Below are 13294 nucleotides of genomic sequence, written 5' to 3'. Positions count from 1 at the left end.
TAAAAGGGTAACATTAGAGTTGCAATGTCTCAGTATAATGCTGGAAAATGTTAAAGTAAATTTTGGCAAATGTCATTTAAGTTAAATCTTGAACCACTGAGCACAAAACTGCAGAGCATCATTGACAGTTCATGGTGTTCCATGAGGTCACCTGTTTCCAGCCACATCCAGCACATGCAACTCAGTAGCATCTGCAAGCTCAGCAGGTAGTTTGCCCAGGCGGTTGTCTCTCAGTGAGAGAACGTTGAGGCTGGCACACCCGCCCAGCTCTTTGGGCACGCTGCCCAAACGGTTGCGGTCTACATTCAGGTTGGTCAGCTTCTTCAGCTTGCCCAGAGAGCGAGGAAGGGACTTCAAGGGGGTGAGAATGAGACCATTAATAATTAGTGAAATCAAAATTGAAACATTGGGCATGCTAAAATCCCAGATGGGTCAGTGCAAGGCAGTCGTAAGTAGTTTATATCTCCCTACTTGTAAAAGGTTCTCTGTCAATACGAGTTCTGTGAGGTTTTCACACTCTCCTATTGAATCAGTCAGTTGACTCAGTCTGTTCTGGTCCACCTTCAGTATAGACAGCTGTTTCAGACAACCTAGAGACAAAACACAACAGCATTTAGCAAATGTTTACCACAAAACATCTTGCCTGTGTGAGCGTAATGTTTGAAATATTTGCCACTAGAGGGCAGCGTTGTTCTTACTCAGCATTGCAAAGTAACCTACACAGTGGGGAGGGAATGAAATAGTATTGGGCCCTAAATATAAATATAAATATAAATATTTTAATATACAACCCAAGAGCAACACAAATGATAGCTAATGCCGTTTCCAAGGGAGCAATGGAAAGATGACAGTAACTGCTGCCGCTGCCCTTGTATTTTTCACCTATGCTGTCTGGGATGACCTCCAGCAGGTTCTGTGTGAGCAGCAGGTCGGTAAGAGCCAGGAGACCGTTGATCTCTGAAGGAAGCTCCTCCAGACGATTCTCTGACACATCCAGACATACCAGTCTCCGGAGGTTCCCTAGCTCCTACAATAAATACCACATAATACAACCATTACCTTCACAAGAGAAACAGGGGAAGGATGTTTGCTACAAGGAGGTAATCCTACATGTGACGGTTATAAAGAAAGATTTTTGGAACAGGGCAAATCACCAAAAACATTTATGGTAGTAGATGATACTTACTGGTGGTAATGAGGACAACTGGTTACGGTCCAGCCACAGCTCCCTCAGGTTGGGGAGGGCACCGAGGGTGTCCGGCTGACAGATAGGAGGAGGTTGTTTAGACAGGGAAGTCAGTGAACTTGAACAACAGTGAGTGGAAATCTGCTCCGTTAACTAATAAGAGGGGATGAGGTCACAGCAAACAGAAATCATGTGCCCTAAACACACACACACACACACACACACACACACACACACACACACACACACACACACACACACACACACACACACACACACACACACACACACACACACACACACACACACACACACACACACACACACACACACACACACACAGCAGTTGCAGTTGAATGCAGTTCTTCTCTTTGTAGGATCTTTGTTCAGGCTCAGACACACTTGGTGGAAGTTAGCTCAAACCTAAGTGATGAACTGAATTAAAGAGATTGTGAAAGAAGCAGTTGCTTCTGACAAGACATGCAGATAGACGAGTTTCCATCATGATGTCAACTGTTTGCTCAGTCTCCGCCCTCGTCAGATCATTAGATCCTTGTTTATCCTGTTCTATTGAGACAGGCTCACAGTAGCGCTCAGCCTGGGGTACAGTGCAGCTCAGCTTCAGGTCTGACTGGCTCTGCTGTGTTTTGCAAGGTAAACATGGTTTGGATCATAATTACCATCTTGAGGGACGTGTGGGATACCTCTCACTCTGTGTGTGTGTGTGCTGCACTCATAGTAAAAATATATAATGTCTTCATTTAAGACACAACCATGGTTGTTGTTTGAATACTTCATGATAGAATGTATCATTTGCTTTATATTTAGAAAACGGCTAGCTCAAATCAAGCGAGCTGATTGGTTCATATCCGGTGTATAATGAGCATATACAACTGATATGATGTCGCATTGCAAAGGTTCCTTATCACTTGACTGAGGAAATAATGATGTAAATAGACGTGAGTAGTAGTGAAGTTGAGGGAACTAACGAGAGCTCAAAGCACACGGTGAGGTTGTGAGGTTGAGTGGTTGTAGTTTTGGAATGGGCTGCGGCCCACAGTAGCCTGTGGACCCAGCTCCAGTCTCATAGCCTTCTTTCTGAGGAACGCTACAGTGTGTCGCATAGCAACCGCCGTGCACTGTGCAGGCAGCCAGGAGGGACTACCTTTTTGTATTTGTAAAAAAAAAGAAGCTTTTTTGACGAAATAAAAAAATCTAATTGGACTGTGTCTATTACTTTTATTTGGACATACTTTTTACATTAACCGTTTTATAAAATCAATAGCTCACTTCAGTCCGTGGTCTATCCTCATCATGCCACAGTTAAGGAGGTTGAACAACAACGACTCTTAACTGTGGTATAATGAGGACATACCATGGACTGAAGTGAGCTTCTGCTTAATTATATAACAGTATGAGTTGTTCACTTACCAAAACTTCAAGTTCATTGCTGCCCAAGTCCAATTGTTCCAGTTTCACCAGGAAAGAGAGCGACCTGAACACACACACACAAAATAGCACAAGTGGTAAGATGTAAGATGTTAAGCTACAGTAAATGTGCAACCTGAAACAACAAAGGACAGAAATGTGCATATGATTAAAACAAACCATATATTCACATTGAGTTAGATAAGAAATTAATAAATTATATTTCTTTCATCAAACTATTGAATTTGAAAAGAGAAGAATCTAATGCTGATCTAAACTTTGACACTTCTTCATACATTATGTAACCATTGTCATCTTGTGCTGTCAGTGGGTGTTTACTGTGCTCGATGGAGATTGTGGGGAATTGGATAAAAGACTAAGCTCAGCACTGGGCTTAATTTTGGAGAAATCTAGTCTCTCTCTTTGTTGTTGTTGTTGATTTTACTACTCTGACTGAGCCTCTGACTGAGCCTCTGACCCGCAGCCTCGGGCCTGTGACACCAACGCGCTAACACCCCTGAGTCGTAGCATCACCCCTTAGCTCGCCTCTTAACCTGTCGGGGAGTGATGTGTACAAACTACACAGTGTTTTGAGTTGTGGTCCACACCATCTGTTTTGTTTTTGATTTACAGAGCCTGGGCTGAGCCCAAACAGCGGATTTTTTTTCTGGCACACAGAAACGACAGCTAACGGACGGTGAGGAAATATTCTCTGATTTTCACAAAACGTGTATTGCTTTAGAATCGCACACTTACGAGGGCAGAGACTTCAGCAGGTTCTCTCTGAGCTCCAACGTCACCAGGTTGGCGAGGCTATGAAAGAAGGCAAGCAAAATAAAGAGAGGGGTTGGGGGAGTGAGAGAGGAGAGAGGAGAGAGAAGAGGCAGGTTGGTAAGTCAGATGGCAGGTCTGTTCGTCTGGGGTGCATGGCATGGTGAGGGGATCCTCCATCCATCTGAACGGAGCCCAGCTGCCTCAGAGCCCACTAGACACCAGAATCACACTCCTTCAGTCTACCTAGTCTCCTATTGTATAATGGATCCATTTGTGTCTGAGGTCTTCAGTCGGTGGCCAAAAATGTTTATCTTACAGTTCAGAAATAAAACACTGAACATCCTCACAAAAGCTGAAACTAGAGAGTGGAGATATTTCTGCTTAAAAATTTAGTGATTAATCAGCTAGTTGATACAAATTAACAAATCATTTCTGCAGTTTCCAATTAATAAGAATTATTCTAAATTATGTGGACGAAGAGTTGGTCAGATGAACTCCTCGTTGTCCCCAGAGATAATGGTTTGTTTTTTTAAATGTACCATTATTACATTTTGAAAGAGAAAAGCACATTGACCTTATTAAATATTGTACGATGAGCCACGGTGCATGTGTACATACTTTCCAATGTCGTTGGGCAGCGTCTGTAATGACACATCATTGAGTGCCAAGTGAGCCAGCGCTCGGAGTTGAGTGAAACCATCTGGCAATCTGAGGGAGAAAGACACGAGGGAGAATGAGTGTCTCATAGGGACGTCAGTGTTTCTATTCCTTTTCTATACATCGCTCAAAGCTACTGACATCCTTAATTAGGTTTACCTTCACAGCCACTAAGAGAAAACATTTCACAAAGGGCATTTGTTCTGTACGATGAATAATTCCCACTTTTATCTGCTCTTGTATACTGTATGGGTACGGCCCAACTCCCATTCAGACCCTTCTCCATCCATCGTTAAACGGGGCAGGATTGACACAAGAACCAAAATAGCTGTCGTTGATGTGGAAAGATCTGTAGTAATAAATGAACTCATCGTCACCAAAAGAGGAACAAACAAGTGTTGTATGCGGCAGTATTTCTTTATTTGTGATTGGTTGTCTGTCTGTTCCGTGATCTTTGATATTACCTCTTGGAAATGGAAATGGACCCAGGTTCCAGGCCCATTAACATCTACTGATACCAGGCTATAGAATTATTTCTCAGCATATGAATGATTTCCAATGCAGTTACTCACCAGGTTGAATTGTACATTCAAACACAATCGGAGTCATTCGCTGCACAGTAATTAAAGCAGTCAAGCTAGTGGTGGTATGCTCCCCCTCGTTCTATCTGGACAAACACAATATGTTCTCACAGTGTTGATGAAGTGAGTGATGGGCAGTTCCGATCCACTTACCTGGACAGGGGGTTTCCACTGAAGTCTGCTATCTCCAAGGCCCTGCAAAATTTGATGCTCTCTGGGATCTCAGGAATGTCTGCAGGAGAAAAGAGGTGGTTGGGGGAGAAAGGAGTCAGCACCTCTATCATATAGATGTAGAAGGAAAGGGATCGTATTCTACAGACAAAATATTTTGAACTTCTTTGTAACCACAACCAGATGGGGATAAAAGGCAGTGAGAGGAAGGAAAATGACACAGACAAAGGGGAAAGTGTTTTGAGTAATTTCAATTCAATTCAATTCAATTTTATTTGTATAGCGCCATATCACAACATACATTGTCTCAAGGCACTTTACATAGTGAGTAATGTCATGTGTTACAACATTGAACAAAGTCAGCTGGATGGTGTTGGACCCACCAACTTCTCAAATGATGTCAACTAGTCAGAGATCTGTTTGATATCAATAATTTATTCATTCATCATAAAAGCTTTGCTTTATTTAAAATGGATCACTGTTATTTTGAACCTTCACAGTGAAAAGTAATTGAGCTGAAGTTAGTCGATGACTACAACTTATCCCCATATGATAACTGGTAATACAGTAAGTGCAGTGAGATATACGTTAAAATGATAAAGGGATAAAGGCAGAGACCAAGGTTAACCTTTGCCTGCTCTTTCTGTTGCACCTTTAGAAGGTATAATTAGAAATGTGACCTAACGGTCTGACCAGGAGAAGCACTTTCCCGACCAAGAAGCCTAGAACACTGCAGCAGGAGCAGGGAGGCAGCCGGGTAGACAGATGGCCACTGCACGGCTCTAACAGAACCTTGGGCAGTGTGTAGCACATCTACCACACAGGCCCTTCAGTACGTGCGTGTGCAGCATGCAAGGACAAATAGAGGGCAAGATATTTGTGTGTTACAGATGATGGGTTGCAAAATAATATAATGAGTTCTTATATCTCTGTGACTTGTGGAGATTCATGGGCCTTGTTCCAATCACAAGTGGACATCACACCTCATTTCACCCCTTTCATGTCTCCATGACCACATGCATCCCAGACCACCTCCGGATGGGGTCTAGATCTATAATACATTCTCTTCAGCATCTTAATTGATTCACAAAGGCACAGTGAACTGGTTTCTGTATTTACGTACCGTTTCTGGAGATGTCCAGTTCCACCAGCTGCATGAAGTTGGCCACCTCAGGTGGGAGCCTCTGGATCTCATTGTCACTCAGGCCGAGCTTCCGTAGGTTCAGGAGTCTGAAGAAGGGCTGGGGAGACAAATGATACTACATTAGTTGAAACAGAACATAAAACATTTACTTATGCAGTCCAAATATTGGATTTCATAATTCAAAACAGTAATGATGCACCAACTGACAAGCACCTAACCTCAAATCTGAACCAACATTTAAGGCAGCACTACATTGATTTGGAGTAGTGTAGCTACAGTGTTGGTTGTCCTGCAGCTCAGTGCTGAAAAAAATCATAGAGGACACACTGTTACAGTGACGTAAAACAAAGCTAAACAATTCAACTGGTTAATCAATGACCAAATGGGTTCACTAATATTTTAGGCTCTGTGCCCTACCAGGAGCATTAGATCATAACTGTAAGTAAACACACTTCCTGTGTGTTCACAGCTTTCCAGAGCTGCTTTTTAAAGCATTCCATCAACATATTTCCAAAAACTCCTCTTCACTGTGGCAGAGCCAACCAACCAAAGTGTCTTTCGATAGGAGAGCTGAGCATAGTGCTGTGGCCATGCCAAGAGCTTTCACAAGAGCCTGGTTGTGGAGAGGACAGCTCCCAGACACATTCCTCTGCCAGCAGTGCTGTGAGCGCCTGTGTGTCATCTGTGGTTCAGATTGACAGACAAGAAGGGCTAGAATGGAGCAGCACGAGCAACAGGCCAAGACTGTGCAGTCATTAACCCCTCAATCAGCCACAGAGGCCCAGTGTATGAGGAACACAGATATTTAGAGTCAAACATTTTATTCAAATGAAACCTCAGACAGTCGTGCGCTGAAAACATCCCTTCTGCGTGTCAATAACCAGAGAGATTTATATACTTAATTGGAAAAGGTCCTCCTTCTTCACATGTAGTAAATCAGATAACAGGAAACATTCTTTGGTGTGTACAGTCAGGCTCGTGTTGACACACTCTGTGCAGTTCAGCTCCACGATGACAGACACCTTCTGCTCTTAACTAGTTATGTGTATTGTGTTTGGATGGGGAGCGAGGTGGGAGCGAGGTGGCAACAAAGGCAACCCCCCCCCCCAGGATATTCTCATGAATATTCCATAGTACTTCGTATTTGTATTCCCACACGATGGAGAGGGAAATGGGAGGAGGAATGAAGAGATAAACACAGGAAAGGACACAGCCAGAAAGAGAAAAAGAGAGAAAGAGGGTGTTGGCTCACTGAGTATCAGGTGGCAGAAAATAGGAAATACTGTAGAAGCTGACGACAACCATGTGATCAGAAACCGGCACCTAAGAGGCTGGGAGAACAGGTGACACCCAGGAAGAAAGCTACTCAGGTAGAAAGTATTTGGATAAGAGCTACAAGAAAACATAATCCTTCTAACTCCCAAACAACTCTGCGTCAGCTGAGACAGACCTCTCATATACAGTGTACTGCTGACAATCAACAATTCTTCCATTTAGACTAAAGAAATCACCCAATAGCGTTGACATCAGTGCATTTCTCCCCACTCTTGATATCGTATAAAGTATAAGTACCTCTAAATTGTATTGTGCTAAAGTACAGTTCTTGAGTAAATGTACTTAGTTACATTCCACCACTGGAAACCACACATCAAAACATGTAATCTTTAGCAATATGTAGCTGGTAATGTACAATGTTAACGGTCACAAACAGACTTAACTTTTGTAAATGCGACCACTGGTCCTGTCTGGTTGGAGGGCGAGAGCCAAAGTGCGAGACCCAGACAAAACAGTTAGGTGTGAATACATGTCACGTTACCGTTAGTTACATTACTATTAATGTTAAAACATAGCGTTACATGTAGAATGGGCTAAGATGCTCACACATTAGCTTCCACTCAGCTGACAAGCTATGAAAGTAGCTACGTGGTTATCTTTCAGCTCAGCATCTCACCGACCAGGTAACAACGTAGCTTGAAATCAACACAACAGACTCAATCCACCACTGAGTTGCAGAAATATTTCTGCTACTTTATACTTCTACTCCACTACATTTCAGAGGGAAATATTGTACTTTTAACATGTATATTTCACAGCTATATTTACAGTTTTTATATGTAAAATATATGAGTTTGTTATATATAGATTGCAATATGTAGATGTTTCATGTGTTGAAATGAGCTTCCCCATACATATAAAGAATATCGGGCAATATCCGAAATTTTTACTCTGTAATATCAGCATTGGCCCCAAAAATCCACTATCAATCAGGCTCTAGTGATTTCCCTGCTGTTTCCCACCGAGTGATACACTTTAAATGAAACAGACGCCAAAAGTGGTGTACGGATCAATTGGTCATTTGGAATAAGAAGTGGGAGCAGTGGCATTTAGTGTACCACCAGCACGTCTCTTGGTTGTGTTGGTGAGCCACGGCAGTCCGTTCAGTAACCCAGCCAGCCTTTACTTAACTGGGCTTGTCTAACACTGTAGAGAGAGGTAGCAACCACTGTGCTACATTTCCTTTACAACTGGGATCCCAGCTTCCGCCAGTCCACATGCCGTTGTATCCTTGGGGAAGACACTTAACCCTAAATTGCCTCTTCCGACAGTGTATGAATGTGAATGAATGTGACAGAAAAATGCGGGGTAAATAGCAGCGCTGTATGAATGTGTGTGAATTGGTGAATGTGACTTTCCAGTAAAGCGCTTTGAGTTGTCAATATGACTAGGAAAGAGCTACATAAATACAGTCCATTTACAGTCCATTTAATGAGGGAGTGTCTCAGCACCAGTCACCACAGCCCAGGACCAGGACAATATCATGTACTACATGTGCTAAAATAGCATTCACAGCAAATATTGTTGTTTACAACAAAAACAAGCACAACAAGGTAAGCATCAGAACTGGAAATGAACACTAGTTTTACAACCGGTTTGCTTGACCAGTAAGTCCATTTCTAGGAGTTTTTGGTTAAATGAAAGATCAGAGTCATACCTAAAGCTGTAAAATACTTTTCTTTGTCTTATCTGCATCATCCTGCTTGACTGTGTTCATGAGCCTGTGTGATGTGTATATATCAGACAACCAGGATACTGTGCTGTAGGTCTTTAAGTCAAAAAAACACACACACACACACACACACACACACACACACACACACACACACACACACACACACACACACACACACACACACACACACACACACACACACACACACACACACACACACACACACACACACACACACACACACACGCTGTAGTAAGACTCAGGGGGTGTGCATGTGGGGGATTCAGCAGTATGTTAACATGCATATTTGTGTGTTGATTAAGTGTGTTTATGTGTGCTGTAAATTCACAGGGAGGACCTCACATCACACCAAACAAATCACTTGTATCAAATGTAACTACAACCGATGTCCCAGAGGCAAGAAACGAGTAAACTGTAAGTTCTCTGTATGATGCACTGAGCTGGAGCCTGATGTCCACAGAGGCTGCAGTGTTCCAGTCAAGTGACTCCATTTAGCTTACAGTTTCCTTCCAATCATGCCATCAGACTACAGACCGAGCAGGCTCTTCTTGCCCCGCCCGCCCGCCCGCACGCACGCACGCACGCGTGAAACTAAAAAAGCAGCTGAGCCAACTCTCAGATATCAGCCCGCCAAGGCATTTAATCCATGGACCCACTCATCTTGCTTTTCAACAGTTGGCCATTCATTCTCTCTTATATTCTGTCATAAATTTTTCAAGTGATGCCAAGTTCACACACAATTTTAAGCCAGATTTTCCGCTTGACGACAAATCCTGGCGTAGCAGGAAATCTGAGGAAATCGGGACTCGCAAATCAACAGTCGATCAATATGTGTGAACTAGCAACAACGCGATCAAAGTGAATCGCCAGATATCTAGCAGGATAAATATCTGGACGTGTCGGGGAACCATATACTGCAGTGAGCTGTGATGTGACAGGAAGTGAGTGTTTCGACCTGGAAACACAGGGGAGGAACTGTAGCACAACAACACTCTCCACACAGTCGCTGACTTTTACGTGTTTCTGAACAAAGCACTACGCAGACTATATGCAGGGCTTTTTTCAAGTCGAGTTGTGCGTTTTCACTGAAACAGATGAAGAGTGTTACAAAAGTAACATCGAGCTGCTTTATAACGGAACCACATATTAACTAGTCAAGTTATTTCTCTCTGTTCGCACAGTGTCCGCTCAAACTACTTCCTGTTTCTGACCTGTCAACATAAGAGTTTTCTGCAATCTAATGAATAGTTTCTTTTTCTTTTCTTTTTACACAGATGAGTCATGTAGTGTGAACAGCACAACGACTGAAAGTCTGCGATTACAAGAAAGTATGTCGTGTAATGTGAACGGTACAGAGATCTGACCACTTTGAAAATCGCATAGTGTGTCGAAGGCATGAACTTCCTTTCCTCTGCAATTCCAATTCACACATTCTACATTCTTCCCCGTCTCCAGCCTAGTCCTTATGTCCCCACTCTTCCCAATACCCATTCCTTCACAATGCATACGAACTACACTCACAGCACACACAACGCTGGGGTGAGGGGCTCAAAGACAGGGGAGGGGAGGGCATAGCATTTTGCGCTGGCCTGGACTCTTTCAGTGTCCGGGGAAATAAAAAGCAGAGAGGATTTGGTCGACTGAGTAACTTGCTCGGTCACTCGAATGGCCAGCCTCATTACTGCACACTTGTTTCTACAGATAGCTGCAGTCATTGTTGTGGCATAAACTGAGCACAGACAGGACAGCTCTGGCACACGGTAGTTGTGCACTGAGAATCACTCCTCATCTTACTAAATACAAGTTATTAGAAACTTAAAGCACATGCACCAGTAAGACTACATTTTCAGTCACTCGCAAATGCAAATGGAGCAACATGGGCTGAAGTTGCAAAGTTCCAAAAACTTCTACACATGAATGACACCCTAACGGGTCCCCACCCCCTCCTCCCTTCCACTGCTCCACCTCCCTGGATTCTCTCAATTTTCCTTGGCAGAAGGACAAAGGGCAAGCAGCAGCGCCACACAGGGCTGTCAGTCACAGGCTAACCCTCACTTTCCCCCCCACGCCACCCTGCAGCCAGGCCAGGGGATTCTTCCATTGTCCAAGAGGGAATCACAGAGGCGAGGGAGAGGGAGAAGGAGAGAGAGAGAGGGCTGGATATGGAAGGATGAAGACTTGAGGGAAGTGGCAAAGGATGACAAAAAGGCAGGGATGATTAAGAAGGACAGAAGAGGCAAGTGTGTAGAAAAGTGGAAAGAAGAAAAGTAAGCTTGTGGGCGAAGTAGAGCGGGGAGCTGAGAGAAAGTGAGTGACAGTGGACTATTAATGAAGACTGGAGGGTAAACAATGGATTCCCACAGTGCTCCACTAATGGGGACAGAGACTTGAGCAACTGACCAACAAATTATCTCAACTGACTGCCCTTTTCCCTGATAGACAGAGTGTTAATAATGTAATTCTAGTGCACTAAGCCTCATATTGTTGAATACAACGTGCCCCACACACAAGTGATGCGTGGGTTATGGTTTTTTATTACCCGCACCAACTCTACAAATTATGAGAGCCAACACACAAAAATACGATTTAATCCGAGATCAGAAGTGCCATTCTCCTTTAATTTTTTACAGATTACGTCAGAGAGCGGTTTTGGTGACCTATAAAGAAAAGATAAAGATAAAACATGCATTGATGAAATATTGCAATAAAAAAATGATATAACAATATATTAAAAATATAACCTACAATTGATGAAGAAGCGGCTGATAGGCTATGTCAGGCCAGGCTAATTGTAAATTACAGTTTGGGTATAAAGAGGCGTGTGAAGTTATCTCTACCAGAGTGAAGCTGCTCCACACTAGGGATGAAACAGTTAGCAGTTTCCACGGTTACCTGACAGTTAGATGTACCCTTTCAAAATTCAACATGAACATGGTGATTTGATTGATAAAGTGCAGCATCAACCGAAGAGTCATGCGTGCAGGAGCAGCAAAAACATGCATCTGTTGTGTGTTTTGAAAGCTTGGGGGAAGGACCGGCACGCAGTGACAGTCTTCTCATAGATGGAATATAAAAATGGAGGTAGTCACCAAATCCAGGAAGGGAAGCTGATGAGGAAGTGCCTGTATTATCTTGAATGACCAGCAGAGGGCGACTCCACTGTTTGAAGTCTATGTGAGAATGACCCTACTTCACACTTGATTTATAACGTCAGTAAACTTACACCTGAGGAGTTCATGGACTCAATCTCTAGTTTTAAGTCTTCTTTAATACAGCATGGTGTTTATTTTGTAAATGATGGTCTCATTTAGAGTTAATTAAAAGATAAAGAATGGTATTCATTGGGACATTGGTACCAAGGTGCAGGTGTTGGTGGAAGAGCTCTACGTCATGACGAAGCCCCGCTCCTGCAAATAACATCACTGCCGGTTTAAAAAAAACAAGACGGCACTGGGTAAAATCCTAAACTTAAGGCTTCAAAACAGCAGTTCACAGAACAGTGGAGGAAGTCAACCATGTCTGCTTTGCTAAACGCTTGTCAACAATGTAAACTGAAGCTTTCAGCGTTACCACTCGACACTGTCGGTGGTAGAATGTTTGAGGTGCTTCTAACCACACACATCAGACAAAGAGTTCTTCTGCACTGCCTAACCATAAACCTCAGTTCCTCAGCCTCTCACACACACTGACTCTCTACTCCTTGTAGCTCAGGTGTGTGTATTGTGTGCTTTTGAGAGACAAAGAATAAAAAGAAACGACTAAGAACAACCAAGTCCACAAACACAGTAGCAACTGTGTCATGTGAGTTTCATTTAAGACGGCACAGCTAATTCTATTTACTTAATCAAATATCCTCCCACACAATCTACAAGAAACCTAACTCAAAGTAAACCCATTCATTGTGTGCAATTATAGACAGCTTGCATAAGTGTGCAGGTTTTTATGTTTCACTTACGTGGCCAGTCATGACTACCCTTATCCAGCTCCAGTCCTCTAGGCTGAACAGGCCACACAGAGAGATGGGTGTGACTGACGGCCTGACTGACTTCCATCTACTTACACCTGTCCTGGTCACTTTGATCAAACACAGTGTCTGAGCCTACTGCACCACATTAGTGGTCTTGAACTATAGCAGCCAAGACCTGTTCTGACAGACAGCAAGGGGAAATAAAAAGCTGTACAATAAAAAATGTATTTCAGAAAAAAACTGACATTCTCAATACAACCACACATTTGCAATTTGAGGGGAGAGAAAATAGTGACTGCATGAGATTTACTGGATGAAAACAGGACAATCCAGAACAAAGCCAGTTAGTTCATTT

General features: G+C 43.0%; 1 protein-coding gene across 16 annotated transcripts in view; it reads right to left on the bottom strand.

Moving 5' to 3' along the window:
• scrib (scribble planar cell polarity protein) overlaps positions 1-13294 on the bottom strand; it is a 61745-nt gene that overhangs the window by 30261 nt on the left and 18190 nt on the right. For all 16 annotated transcript variants that reach the window (XM_035611797.2, XM_035611802.2, XM_035611796.2 and 13 more), the window contains exons 2-10: positions 5921-6038; positions 4780-4858; positions 4007-4096; positions 3371-3427; positions 2618-2681; positions 1187-1261; positions 883-1027; positions 472-590; positions 152-351 (exon numbers count right to left, since the gene is read on the bottom strand). In XM_035611797.2, coding sequence (XP_035467690.1) covers positions 152-351; positions 472-590; positions 883-1027; positions 1187-1261; positions 2618-2681; positions 3371-3427; positions 4007-4096; positions 4780-4858; positions 5921-6038 — 947 coding nt within the window. The remainder of the gene's footprint in view (positions 1-151; positions 352-471; positions 591-882; positions 1028-1186; positions 1262-2617; positions 2682-3370; positions 3428-4006; positions 4097-4779; positions 4859-5920; positions 6039-13294) is intronic.

The sequence above is a fragment of the Scophthalmus maximus genome, chromosome 16 (genome assembly GCF_022379125.1).
Source record: "Scophthalmus maximus strain ysfricsl-2021 chromosome 16, ASM2237912v1, whole genome shotgun sequence".
NCBI lineage: Eukaryota > Metazoa > Chordata > Actinopteri > Pleuronectiformes > Scophthalmidae > Scophthalmus > Scophthalmus maximus.
This window is presented reverse-complemented; position numbering and strand designations above follow the sequence as displayed.